The sequence below is a fragment of the Lepidochelys olivacea genome (assembly GCF_965140295.1).
Source record: "Lepidochelys olivacea isolate rLepOli2 genome assembly, chromosome: 12".
Classification (NCBI taxonomy): domain Eukaryota; kingdom Metazoa; phylum Chordata; order Testudines; family Cheloniidae; genus Lepidochelys; species Lepidochelys olivacea.
Genome location: NC_140422.1, coordinates 23,872,752 through 23,887,529, shown reverse-complemented (window position 1 = coordinate 23,887,529; position 14,778 = coordinate 23,872,752). Strand labels below are relative to the sequence as shown.

General features: G+C 38.7%; 1 protein-coding gene across 1 annotated transcript in view; it reads left to right on the top strand.

Moving 5' to 3' along the window:
* The window catches only part of PEPD (peptidase D), a 221,362-nt gene that overhangs the window by 35,946 nt on the left and 170,638 nt on the right, over window positions 1-14,778 (top strand). Inside the window, exons 4-6 of the mRNA XM_084645129.1 lie at window positions 1,586-1,649; window positions 5,551-5,598; window positions 7,044-7,105. Coding sequence (XP_084501255.1) covers window positions 1,586-1,649; window positions 5,551-5,598; window positions 7,044-7,105 — 174 coding nt within the window. The remainder of the gene's footprint in view (window positions 1-1,585; window positions 1,650-5,550; window positions 5,599-7,043; window positions 7,106-14,778) is intronic.

Below are 14,778 nucleotides of genomic sequence, written 5' to 3'. Positions count from 1 at the left end.
GTAAGGCAGAGAAAGGAGAAGTAAGTAAGGTAGACCCTTAAACATTCCAGAGAGGAGCCAAGTCCTCACACCAAGCAGAGTCTAAATGCAGTGAAGCAGGAGACAATGCAGCTGTGGCATATAATTCTGAAAATTTGTTCTGAAATAATTAAATCCAACCAATGAGTGTGGGGGCATTTAATATATGACCCATTTCAGTGAGTTCATTTTGCTACAATAAATCGAACAGAAAAAAGTGAACTAAGTATTGATGGATATTGATGATTTTAGAAAAGATTAGAGAGAGGAAAGAGAAGCTCACTCTTCAAAAGAAAGTTTGTCAGTAAGTGAGCGAATACCTTAGGATTGAATTATCAGCAATTTAATTTACTGATCAAAGGACAAAAAGAAGTTAGCAAAAATAGAAGAGCTAGTATACTAGACTGAGGATCTGCACATCATCAGGAACAATTCTCAGCTTTGTTTTGAACAATGCAGCAGGACATAAATGATGATTTGGGGGCACTGCAGTGGAGCATTAAACAACAGTGACCATAAGTTAACTGGGTTAACTTAGGGTTAGGGTTTAACTGTTAAATAGAGCCAAAATTATGAGAGTTAAATTTATTCCCAACTTTGTTGGAATATTTAAATACTTAAATATTTGAGGAATTAGGGGGAAAGAAACCTTGCTAATGAATGGGGAATATGCAAAGTCCTCAGAGGTAAAAGAACTATAAAATGTTAGGTATAGAAAGGGACTAGAATTCGAGTTATGTTTAAATAAAATGTGTAAAAATAGAGAATTTCTGCAAAAGAAGGCAAGATCACTAATGTATTTTTCTATACCTCACAAACATTAATGAGAAGAGGTCATAGGGGAGGGTCACTTAAAGGAGTATCATGATTTAAAAAGTTTTTCTTCTGTTATCAGTAATTCCTCCGTTTATTAGACTGGCAAAAAACCTCTCCCACAAATTTTACCTATGATATGTGGTGATTACTTTCTGCATGAGAATAGTATAGTCTTTCCTTTTGCAGGTGAGGGTGGGAAGGGACAGGATTTAGAAGTTGTTGATTCATCACCAGGACTCATCAGTTAGTGGAAAAACTCGCTTGCACCAAGTTGTTGCCACACCTTTTAAAAATTTGGACACAAATGAGTGTGGCACAATTCACAACCTTAACAAGGAGGATTACTCTGGGAATACAGGACATTTTAGGACTGGAGGAGACGATGAAGTGAGCTGTAGCTCACGAAAGCGTATGCTCAAATAAATTTGTTAGTCTCTAAGGTGCCACATGTACTCCTTTTCTTTTTGCGAATACAGACTAACATGGCTGCTACTCTGAAACCTAAGAAGTCTAAGTTTCAGACATGGTCTAGGTCAAAACCTTAAAGTAATGTAACCATAGTAAATTTTATTGTTAGCTATTGTACTGAGATGTTAATGTTTATTAACATTATTATTCTTGATTTCTTTATATCTATGATGGTAGTACTGTGCGAATAGCCCGGGCACTATGTCATCTTTTTCATAACCTAAACTATTTAATTTTATAACATGGCTAACACCAAGTATTGTATTTTCCTTGTATTCTAAAGGATTCATCATCCCGAATATTTCAGGAAGAAATATGCTGTGGATGAAGTACACTATAAAAATGAGGTGAGTGTCTGCTTTTCCTAATATTTTCCCTATGAATACAAAATTAATGATTGTTCTGAAAGTATGGCAGTAATTTCCTACAAAAAATCTTGTTCCACTAAATATTATCTTCATTTCCTAATTAATTAGTCCTACCTCCAGTTCCTGAATAATGACATTTGTTTTATAAACTTTTCTAAAACTCTTAAAAATATTATGCTGCCATTTTGTTGGATTGTACATTGAGACCAATTTAGAGACACTTTTTAATATGCTCTGTATTTAATAAAAAGGTTAATTGGGCATAATTCTGAAGGGTTCTGGGGACCTGTGGAGAAAAGACAGACAAATGGGTTAGCAATACCAATGCTTAACCAGGAAACATAAACTTTCCTCTTTATCCCTATTTCATAAAATGTATTAAATTTTCATGAGCTGCTTGAATGTAAAATATTTTAATTTTTCATTTAATTATTTATTCAAATATTATTTTGTCTCTTGTATTCATGTATTTTTAAATATGGGTATTAATTGGACACGTAAGTTTCTCTTTGTATAGTTGTTTTTGAGTAGATATTATGTTTTTGTGCACCTGGCTAGTTTTTTTTTTTTTTCAGTAGGAAAGCTCAGCAGGATTATGGCAGCATGTTTGCCATACTCTGTGGTGAGTCTTATGGAGAGCAGCTTAAAAAGGAAGATCTTGCTATTTCTGTCCCCTGCAGGATGCTGACCTGACTTGTCAGACCGAAAATCTGATTTTTACCAGCTGTGGAGATGGTTTCATTTCATCTTCACATTGAAATTATCTCTAAACGGTGGTTGTGCTAGTGTATTTCCTTAACTGTGGGTTGAGGAAGCTGTGAAGAGATTGCTGCTTGACGCATTTGGATTGGAATCCTAGTTTCTTGTTATCAGACTTGATGTGTTAGAATACAGAAGTACAGAATACAGAAGCCAAGGCGAGCAATTGCAAGTAGGAACACATGCTTCTTTATAAAGAATCACATTTATTGACATTTTGTGTGCAGTCTCCTATAAACAAATGCCATTATCATGTATCTTTATATTCTGTCTCAGTGCTTAAAATTTTATCCAGGAAGGAATGTGGATCTCTTTAATTTGGGACAATTTGTAAGCCCATATAGCGACATTTTTCTCTTTGGAGTATCCCAGCTTAAGTCATAAACCAATGAAGTTTTGCAGTATTGTATTTCTCTGCAATATGAACCTGTCTGTATTTGACAAAAGCATATTGCCAGGTAATAAGTTAGCAAAGTCAGAATGGCCTGTAGGAACTCCGTGACAATACATTGTATATACATTAAATAAACACCATTCAAGAACACTTTAGCTTTTTAACTTCTATGCTTAGAAAGGAAAAGGGGCTTGTATGAAAATTGTCCAGTGCTTCCAAAGGTGAGCGCTCTCATTATTCATTTATTTGGTCAGTCAGTATGTACATATTTTGAGACATTCCTGGATTGTGCAAGCAGTCTTTCATTTTTCAAAGGCTTTGGATACAGTGCTTGCCCGTTCTACTAGGAACATACACTTCCCCAATGTCAAGGCACTAGGGGCCTGATTTGCAAAGATATTTAGGTATCAAAAGATGCAGATAAACACCTAACCTGCTTAGGCATTTCTGTAAATCCCACTAGGTGCCTTACTCTCATTGGGTGCCTCTGTAATTCCACTAGACCTGTAAATACCTTTGTAAAATGACTCTAGACAGTGGTATTGGAACAATTTTTATAGTGGGGATGCTGAAAGCCAATGAACAAAACTGTAAATTCTGTGTATATGATGGAAACCACTTCAAGCCAGGGGGTGCTGCCCTACACCCAGCACCCTTAGTTCCAATACCCCTGGCCCTAGAAGTCTAATACCTTGGTTATCCACTGTATTAGCATCTTTAACTTGAATTCATCGGGTGAGCATGTATACCAGATTCTTCAATGATGGATACTGCTGGAAAGTGTGTAATAGTCACAGTATCTCATGAAGGTTAGAAAATACAAAAGATCTTTAAAAGACGTTGCAGTATTGATATGTAATGTACTTGTGACTATGCATTTAGTTCTTTACTTCATGTGGTGTGTGTTATTGAAGCAAACTGGTAACAAGTTGATGCTAATTTGGTGAAATATCTTTGTCCTACTTATGTGGTTCATTTATTGGATCAATAAATGCATATCTCAGCACCCACATCTGTGCAGCCATATTAAAAGTATACCTGTCTGTGACCCCAATGTTTTCTTCTCAAAGAGATGGTAGGGTAAGAATTGACTTTAATATAAAGTATCTACTCCTCTCCATTTATTTATTTGTAATATAGTTACAACCAAAAGACAAAGCATTTTAAATACCAATAGTAGTATGAGAGTGGGAAACCCAGAATCTTTCAGATCTATCCCTTGTAACTTAAGTTGAATTCATACTGATTTTCAACAGAAGTACAAATAGTGACTAAAAATGTCTCAAGTGTGGTTTAATGGGACTGCTAGACTAATTCAAATCTGTGGTGATACCATTGTAGTGAGATGACATTGTTATACTTTTTCTTCTCCCGAAAGACCAGGCAGACTAGTGAGATGGCTGATAAATATTGTGTTTTTTTCATTCCCTCTTAAACAGTCAGGAAACCAGGCTTATTGAGAAATGTTAGCCACAGTGTGAAACAAACCAAGGGCATTTAACTGTGACTGTTCTTATAAAACCAGTAGAACCCCAGTGATGTCTAGTCTTGGGAAATGTGGCTGTTGAGTTGACATAAGCTATTCTGCGATAGAAGGCAATCTATGGAAATAACAATACTGTGGTTTACTTCAATTTCTTGTGGCATACAAATGGAACAAGTTGAAGAGTGTAAGCTTTTAATCACACCCCGTTGAAATAAAAGACCTACTGTAGCCTCAATTTATAAATGTGTCAAAGATGCTGAAGGAAGTTGGGATATTATAGAGAAGTTTTTAATCAAGAAAAGATGACCCAGTGAGAATAACTGTAAATATTCAGCACACGATAGTGTAATAACATTAATGCATACTGTGTTTTTATTTGTACTAGCACAAATCTTTTCCTGCTATAATTCCTGATTTCCATGTCCTATTATATGGGTCTTCATGGAAAAAACCCTTCTTAGCTCTCGCACATTTCCTCTGCTGATAATGGCTGTAGATTTAATCTTGCAATGCACTTGTTGCACGTGTCTTAAAAGGACACCAACTTAAAAACCACCCTTCTGTCTGAACATTTTTTTAATGACTCTTGTAACAAGTGACATAAGATTACTGAATCTGAAAGAGATCAAAGAAACATTTTTCTCTTTTCCAGTTTGTTTACTTTGTGCACTTGATAGCACTTTGTATATAGTGAGTATCACTGTTTCCTCTGTCAGCTACTTAGTCCATTTTCCCTGCCTGCATGGGTCTTTCACACAGCAACATGGGTGGGGGATGGAAGAAAAACTTATTTTAAATCACAAAAAGTGACAAATCCACTAAATTTGTCAGGCTTCGGGGAGGTGTAGGTCCTGAAACTACTTTATCATTTTTGTTGACTAGATTTTTAATTCATGTTTGTTTGTTTAATTGATATAAAATCAATTTTGGATGTGACATATTATAAGTCAGATGAGATTAGTCATGCTACTTTGGCTGTGTTCTGGTGTTTAACCTTTTTATTGTATTTCTTTTACAGCAAAAGGTTTTATTGATTCATACTTTTCACCAGTTGTATTGCTGCCTTTGCCTAACAAGCAGAATGTATGAAGTGACTTCTTTTAGCATGCTTGAAATGTTAGTACGTTTCTAAGATTGCCACATATAACATTGACAAGAAGCAAATTGTCCATGATAAAATAGTGATATATGAAGTGGATAGGAAAAAAAAATGTACTATAACTGCAATCCTGTTCTTTTAGATAACCAGTGTCTTGGCTCAAAAGAAACCCTCAGTACTTCTTACCTTGGTAAGTCATATTTGTTGTTCCTGGAGAATACTTATTCTGTTGCTCTTCAGTAAACAGATGAATTAATCAGAGGTGTCTGCTCATTATGCATCCTCTTTGTCCCTTCTCCAGCCCAGAGAATAATGTCACCATCCTCCAGTTTGAGGTCAGCCGTCTTCGTATAGTTGACTAGCCTTTCTCCTCTCTCCTCACATTCAGTCAGTGAGTTGCTAAATCCTGTCCCTTCTTCCCTGTGTCCTATTACCAAAACTCTTATCCATGTTCTGGTAGTTTCGCACTTAATTTACAGGAAACTCACTTGACACCCACATTGTTTCCCTCCAGTCCATTCTAAATGCTGCGAAATCACATCCTGCTTTCTCATTGTTCTCACCATGTCACCTGCATATTTGAGTCCTCCCACTGGCACTTAGAGGAATTGGAGTACTGCCCGTCTGTATGATGAGGTAGGGGCTCAGGGCAGTTTTCCTTCAATAGTATGAGAGTGGGATCAAGTTACTATCTAGATCCCACTTTAGATTACAACATAACATTCACACGACTCCAGGGTGGGAGGGTAAAGTTATAATGCTCTTCACCCCTCAGCCACTTCTTCCCAGGGTGAAGTGTGATGGTGATTTGAGCTGTCCTTTCCTCTTCTTCAAATTTCCATTATCCTGTGCATGTGTCTGGTGCATGTGTCTGTCATTATTTGTCTCTTTTTATGGAGGTTGAGCAACTCCCTGTCTACTGGGTCTGTTTCACTCAAAACTTCCTACTTCTCTGAGCTGCTTTCCCTTCCTGAGCTCTGGAGGAATGCTGATCCAAAGAACATTCTTTGCTTAGTTCAGCAGAATTCCTGCACTTGTGCCTCTTCTCCACTGGTTTTGTTCCAAGCACAGAAAGGCAGTGCTGTTCCATATGATTCCTCACAAACCGAGAGACGTCAGCAGTGCTATGTAGCAGCCAGTATGGTGTCTTTCATGCTTCTTGTGTGAATGGCAAGCTGTAGGGGAGAGGCACTCCAAGTTATGGAACAAGCGTTGCCAAGGCAGTATGGAATTACTTCTTTCCAAGGAAATGTGTTTTAAAAATTCCTAATACAGTTCTTATTCTACTCCCACCCATTACTGTCTTGTTTACGGGACGCACCTTTTTTGCCCTCTGCTCCCCACCAAGAAAATTGTCACCAAGCTATTTTAGAAAAGAGAAGGTTAGCCCTGCTAAGATCCTAGGCAGCACATGTCAACTTGAGTTCCATCTGTCTCTTCAGTAATGAATAACTGTGTGTCTAAATGTGACTATGTAACCTTGTTTTTACCTCTTACTGATTTTATGCAATCGTTCAAATTATATTTACAAGTAAGCTTTCTAAAAGACCTTATGTAATGGATTCTGTCAATGAATTTATTGTAAAATTCGTGTCTTTAGCACACAATGATAGTTCTTTTCATCTTCCCCTCCAGCGTGGTGTTAATACTGATAGTGGAAACATCTCAAGGGAAGCTTCATTTGAAGGAATCAGCCAGTAAGTGACTATTGAGGTGGTTTTTATACATTAATTAAATTGTTGGATAATTATTAATAATGTTATGCTGGTTTTATATTTCAAATTAAATGACTGTGACTTTTGCTCATGACAAATTATAAAATGTTAATACATAAACAAGAGATTCTATGAGCTACCCTTCATTGAAATCTAGAGATTTGATTTGCACTCTAATGACTTAAGGGTATGTCTACACAGAAATTAGCCATCCATGGCTGGCCTTTGCCAGCTGACTCAGGCTCTGGGGCTATGGGGCTGTTTCATTGCTAGGTTGATTTCTGGGCTCGGGCTGGAGCCTGAGCTTTGGACCCTTGGGCTCCAGCCCAAGCCCAGAAGTCTACCCAGCAATGAAACAGCCCTGCAGCCCAAGCCCTGCGAGCCTGAGTTCGCTGGCACAGGTGAGCCATGGGTGTCTAGTTCCTGTATAGACAAATACTTAGTTTTCCATTTATTTGGTTGTTTGGAAATCTCTTTCAATCTGTGTTAGCAACAGCAGAGATATGTACATATGTTTCTTTTTATATTACTTGTACATTAAAGAAAAAACACTTAAATTCCTTGGCAGTGAATATTTGGATTTTACAATATGTGAAAAACAAACTTCAAATAACTTCTACTGTATGACTACCATACGTTATCCTCTTATGTACAATACTTTGTCTGTTAAGGATTCTGGAATGTCCACTCTTCTAAAAAGACACTGTGTAATATTTCTGCATAGAAGTGACCTTTTGAGGGCAATCCATACACTTTCAGATTTAATTCCTTTAAAAAAAGTTTGCTGCCAATGAAAAAGTGCTCCTAGATACAATTGTGTGAAATGGTAGTGAGCAAGGATAACAATTGCTTATTTCCTAGAGCAATCCTACATGATATATCGTAGACTTATGCTATAATATGAAGAAGATGGTCAGAATTTTTAATCAAATGCAATAGTCTGCTATAAATTTTGATATCCTGAGATTTGATCGTCATCCATTTGGCTGAAAAATGGGGAGGGGTGGTGAACACTGTCTGGAAGCCTATTAAAATTAATGCTGTCTCAGAGATAATGAGTGGGTGGCCTTTTTATGATCCCTGACTCTAAGTCAGCCTGTTGTATTTTCCTCCATTCACCTCTGTGTCCACAGCAGATAACACTGTTCATGATAATACTGCATAGAATTTGTGGCTGTTGCCTGTAATTCTAGACACTCATTTTGCCAGGTCACATGGGATAACCTCTCCTCTGTGTCAAATAATGAGATTTGAAATCTGATTTCTTAATTACTTTTGTTCTCTTCTATAACCTGACTGGAAACTTAACCAGTCTGTCACAATTAAGGACACTGGAATAATGGGAACCAAAAATTAAAGATTCTGTAGCTTTCAGAATCTTTCTGTGGAAAAAAATGTAGACTATGACACTATTTTTGAGACTTTCTGCTCTTTCAGTTGTTACACCAGTGTTCTATTCTGATGTGTCCGTCTCCTATTGCTTTCTTAGGCATCTTTGCCCCAAATTATCACAGTACAACCGAAAGAAAAGGTGCTGCTCTTCTGTCCACTTCCTTGAAATTTTAATCTGAAAACCTATTTGGAGATCATGTTTATTTTAAATAACTTCTAGATCTTTTGTGTGGGAAACTATAAAATGTAACGTATGTAATATATACAAATATTTCTTTTATGTGACCTGTATTTCTCTATAGATTAATTCAAATAAATGTTATAGTAGCTGTGACGTAACATGGTGATCCAAATTGGGTTGTGACAGCTAAAGTTGTGGGGGTGATTTTTTTTTCCCCCTTCCAAAACTCATGAAGCTTACACCAAAATAGACAGGAGGTGTGGAGTGACATCTCTACTAAATGTACCATACATCATTTACGTTGGAGGTATTCCGCATGTAAAGATGCATCTATCTCCCTTTTTTTAGAAATATGTCACATTTAAGATACTGGATGGAAAAAAAAAATACCAACAGTGCTTGTGTCTTAAACTGTGAAACAGCCAGCTAAACGAGCCGCGTCTCTTCTCTTACATGCCTATAAATCTATAAAGTAGCTGCACAATTTCTTAACCTTTAGGAGTATGGCTCTTTTATTGTTGAAGTACTCTAGACCTGAACTTCAGTATATTACTTTTTATAACTGTTTCTTCAGTCCGCTCACAAATTTCTGAAGAAAGCAATTACAGTAGTAATTTTGGCCTTGTCTCTTGTTTTAATCCTATACAAGTTCCTTCCTGTTAGAACTGTTGGAAATTTTCCGATAGAATGCTTTTCCATCAGAAAAGACCAGTTAGTTGAAAGTGAACAATTCATGGAAATTTCGCTGTTGTTGAATCTTCAGATGAAAGCCACCCATTGGAAGCCTGCCTGGTTTCCTGCCAGTTCACTTGCCTGGTTCCTAGGCAGCCTGCCATGGTTCTGGGGCAGCTCCACCATGCAGACTGCCCCAGAACTCGGAACCCCAGAGCTTGCAGATTCCTGGACCAGCTGGCTCCTTGGGCTGTCTGATTTCCTGCAGCCTGCGGAACCAGCTAGTCTGGGAGCCTGGCAGATTTGGGGGTTCTCAGTGTCTAGTTACCCAGCTCCTCAGAAGGAAGCCTGGAAATCCTGGGGACAGTCAGTGTTTCTAGGCTCCCTGCTGCAGACCTGGAAGTCCTAGGACAGGCAACTAAGGTCTGTAGCTGCAGGGCAGTCCCACCATGTGGACTGCTAGAGGGTCAAGGGATCCCAGGGTTTCCAGATTTCTGGGGCAGCTGGTTCTCCGAACTGCCTGATTCCTGCAGCCTACCAAGCCACCTCCCCGAGACTCAGGAAGACTCAGCACTGGCAGCTCTGTGTCTAGTCTCCCAGTTCCACAGCAGGGATCCTGGAAGGCCTGAGAGCCCCAACTCAGAGGGGTTCCAGGGGTCCATGGCAGCAGGGCAGCTGGCCCTGGAGTCTGGAAGCCTTGGGTTTTCTGGGCCCAGGGGATTTTCGTGAGAGGGCTACCCTAGAGCTGTAGACCCTGGAAGTCCAGGCATCTGCTGATTGAAATTGATATGATTCTTATCAATGTTACAGATGCCCACTACAGAATAGCAACTGAGAGTGAAACTGACAAGAATCATACCCATTTCAGCCAGCAGCTACTGGAGTCCTAAGGACTCTATTTCATTTTGGAAAACACTGTATGTAGATGTTTTAGAAACACCCATTTTACAGATTTCCATTTTGTTGGAAAGTTTTAAATACAATATCTTTTAATTGCAAATTGGAACAAAACCAAACATTAAAATGCTGAAATTTCCCACAGTAAGGAAATTCTGAGTTTTGATCAACTCTACTTCCTGGGCATTAGGCCTGTAATAGTATAAGCTAAGTGCTATAAATTATCATAACTCTCTTCCAAATTTGGTGATTTAGCAGACTATGTTCTTTAGCTTACCACTGCAGTTCTGTGTTAAATAGCTTCACGGGTATCTTCTGTAAACTTAATAAATCTGCATGATGGTAGACCCAGATAAAGTGTTTTCAGCTCATTTGTTAACTACATAAAAGGTAAAACAGCATGGAGGGTTCCTTTAAGAAAACCTGCAGATATGACCTGCTTACTACACTACATACTAATCAATATATTAATTTAAAGAGCACCCTAGATTTTAATCAGTTATAATTAGGATGTATTGTAGGTCATCGGATAATATAACAGGAGGTTCTAATTCCTTACCATACTATCTTTCTTGCTACACCAATAGAATTATTTGTAGATGCCAGTAGTCTTATAAATATATATCCTGTCCCAAAATAATAGTAATATAAAAACTGGTAGAGAGTGGAGAAAGCTGTTGCAACACTCATTTCTCTTTTAACTCTCCAAACAGTGACTCCTTGAGAATTTCCCTAACACATTCTATATGTATCTTGTCTTGTTCCTTATTAACTCCATTTATTTATTTAGGCTGTATGAGCTATATACACTAAACGCCTCATATGTTTTCAGTTTTCTCCATGACACATTTTATTTTATTTTTTTATATGTGCTCATGGTTAACACGCAAGGTGTCGGGTTTTTCATCTGTTGTACTTCAGAGTTAGGTTTACAAACTAAATCATTCTGTTTGGAAAGTTCACACATTCTTCACAGAAAACAAATGGCAGGGACTACATTTTTACCAATCCTCAAGCTAGCTTCTGACAGTCTTGTTTTCTAAACTGCATGTGTGTAAAAATACATGTCCACTTGCTGTTGCCTAACTTGGGTGTGTAAATCCTACATTTACATATGTAAATGGAATATTGGGCATGCATTTGCTTGTATGCAGGTTAGAAAACAATTTGCCCCAACCTCCCCTCCCCCAATAGATAAAGTGAGGGTTTGCTCATGCAGATAATATACATGCAATCTTGTGAGCACAAAATTAAGCTCCTTCCAATTTTTTCCCCTCAAAACAGAATACATACTTGGGGTGCTGCCTTCTAGAATTAATAGCATTATGAAGAAGTGTTACCAGATCTGCCCGTTACTTTGGGATACGCTCATTTGTTAGGGTTACTCTTCTGGGGAGTGGGTTTCTGTAATTCTATCAATGTACTGCTTGTATCACTTGTGTTTTCATACAGAGCGCTACCTCTCCCTTCTGCAAGTTCCCTCCCAATGGAGCTATCCTGCAGGACCTAGGTTCCACCAGGCTGGGGTCCTCCAGCCCCAGAATCAGATGAACAGACACACGTATTAACAGAGCACCGGGTCAATCAGCACTCCCAAGCTGACCCCTTATATGTCCCTGGACTCAGCAAGCTGGGTCGAGCAGTACTTCAGGCTGCCACCCTCCTATGCCACAGGTTCAGCACACCCCTAGCCCCACTTTCATGGTACAATTGTTCTGGTAGTAACCCACTTGATGAACAAACCCCACAGGATTTTTGGATGCTACTGGGATCTTTAGCTTTGGTAAGAGGAGCATTGCTGCAGAGCAAATGGGGAAGCCAAAACATAAAAGAGAGAGAGAGGGAGGGAGGGAAGCAACCAGCTTAACCACAAAAGTTATTTATTGCCAGGTAATAGCCATACAAGGAGAGCCAAACAAACAAAACAGTTACAATATTAAATCTAGCTTAAATTTGATTACAAAAGTCAGGTTTAGAAAACTACACCTGATCACACAAGTCAGGGTTAGAAAGGTATACCTAGAGTAGAAAGAAAAACAGAGAGAGAGAGTTGGGTTCTCACCACACTGTGAAGCTTGAACCGGTTGGGGTTCCCAGGTGGTGGTGGTAATTGAGGGTCTGGAGTGCTGTAGACAGGCAGGGCCCCCAGCACGATTAGTCAGGAGAAGTAGTAGTCCCAGTGGAACTGATACAGATTTTGGATCCAGGCATCAGAACACTTACTTGAGTGTGGGTAGGTTTTTTTGTAGGGAAACAACAGTGGTTCAAGGGAGAACACTAGATTTGTTTATGGGTAAACTGCTGGCTCAAGGGAGTATACCAGAGTTGTTTTGTTCAGGCTAGACAATAGGAACTTATCATTCCTGGCTATGGGCAGTGTTCCTTCGCGGGAGCTCACAATGCAATTTTGGATACCAGTAAAGGATTTATGATGAAAATTGGCCTGATAACTACTGAACTGGGTGTGTGCAGGCATGGGTTCATTAACATCTGGAGCAGAGATCCCCCATCATGCAATGCTTCCCCGCTTTTCTGGTCCCAGAGTTCATTGCAGTTCTTGCCTTGGAATCTCTGTTCTCCATTCTGTATGCTAATGGAGATGACTCCCTGTCCCATCTCTGATGCAAATGAGGCTAGGGGAGTTGCCTTAATCCTGTCACCCTTGTCCGGAGGGGTTTAGGTGTGTCTCACACTGCCTTTTCATTGCTTTTTGTAAGTCTTTCTTCTGATCGGTTTTGGTTCAAGCAGAGGCTGCGGAGGGTCTTTGTGAGTCAGACAGGCTTGATACTGCACCCTGGTTCCCCGAGAACACAGGGCTGACAGGTCACAGAAGGTCTCTTATGAATACTTTGTTTCTGTGTATAATCAAAATCTTGTTGCTATGCTAAGTTACTTCAGGCCTGCTCTAATCCAGAGGCCAAAATAAGCAAACTTTCTACTAGAGTTGATCTTGTACTGTATGTTCTCCAAGAGTATGTGGACTCTGTACAATTGGGTGGAGTGATGTGTCTGAGATAGGAACTAAAGACCTCTCTATATATGTATAATTTAAAAAGTCTTAGACCTCAAGGCAATTCTTCCCAGGAATACCATACCCAGGCTGTTTTGAAGCAATAGGATTCCTTATCTGTCTTAGGTAATGAAAGGTTGCTTTCTGTTGCAGTGTGTATAACTGTGTGGAGTTGCTACTACTGAGTAGTGCTCCAGAAACATTCCATTACTAGTCTATATTGAAGTAGGAATCTACCCCATTTGGCATATGGCTTGTATCCTTTTACTCTTTGCATAGTGTGTGTCCTGGAGCACTCAAGGGGTCTAAATAATTGTTTATCACTCCCTTCCCTGCTTATGGTAATTACATCTCCTGTTTACTTCCATAGGACAACATCTGTACCTTTTCAGGAGAGACTTCTAGCTATTTGGTAGGCAGGTCTCTCTGTTTGAGAACTCCGATTAAACTCCTTCTTCTACAACCATAGGCACAAAGATACTTTTTTTTATTGCTTCGGACAGATGTGAGTAATGCTTTTCAGACTCTCTCCCTCATTCCTCCCCACCCCATATAAAAGATTATTCACTGATTTTTGTTGAATATGCTGGAGATTTACTGCATCTTGCCTCTTTTGACAGATTTCATGCCCTCAGCTCTTAAACCACTTGGCATTGTACTTTTTCCCTTTATCTCCCTAATTTGTAGTTGTATCTTCTCAAGAGACTGTCAGTTCTGTCCATACAAGTTGCTTAATTTCTTTGACCACAATAGAGAGTCTTGCTATTAAGTGCTGCTAACTAATTGAACTGTGGGGGAAAAGATCTTCCAAATGAAATCTGCTGTATTTGTAATTTCTTGTAACTGTAAAAAATATTTCTGTGCATTACTTTGATTTCTTTTGTAATAAACTTGAAACACCTTTAATTTTTTACCCAAGTTCTTATATCTCCAACTCTTTGCTTTATTAAAATGCTTGCCTATATGTTTACATGAATTGTGATGTCTTTAAATATGACTCGAGCTGGACTGTTTGACAGAACCTATACTCTCCCTCACATAAATAGTATGCAGTCTTTTTAGCTCTTGCTATTCATAGGTTATCTAGACTTTCTGGGCTATTTATGAAGATGTATGTTGTTCCCATATTCTTGATTGTCTCAATATTTTAGAGGCCTGGTGAAGATGAATTTGCTTTTCAGGACCCCTTCTTGTTTTACTTCGTTCCATTTGTGTGTTGTCTTCCATGTTTGCTGTGCTCCAGTGTTTTTTTGCTATGGATAATATTAGAAATAATATCACTTCGTAAAGCAGTTAAATCTTGTTCTCTATTTTCAGGATGTTCATCTGCTCCTGACAGAAGCTGCCTCTTACTTGTCCTAATAATGTTGCTTCCTTGCGTCACTTTTTCAACGTTTGGAATGTCTCCTTGAACATTAAATATCTTAGCTATTTTATTAATTTCCCACTTCAGAGCAATTACCGTGTCTCCATTTTGATCCCTGGGTTATTTCTACCTTGGCT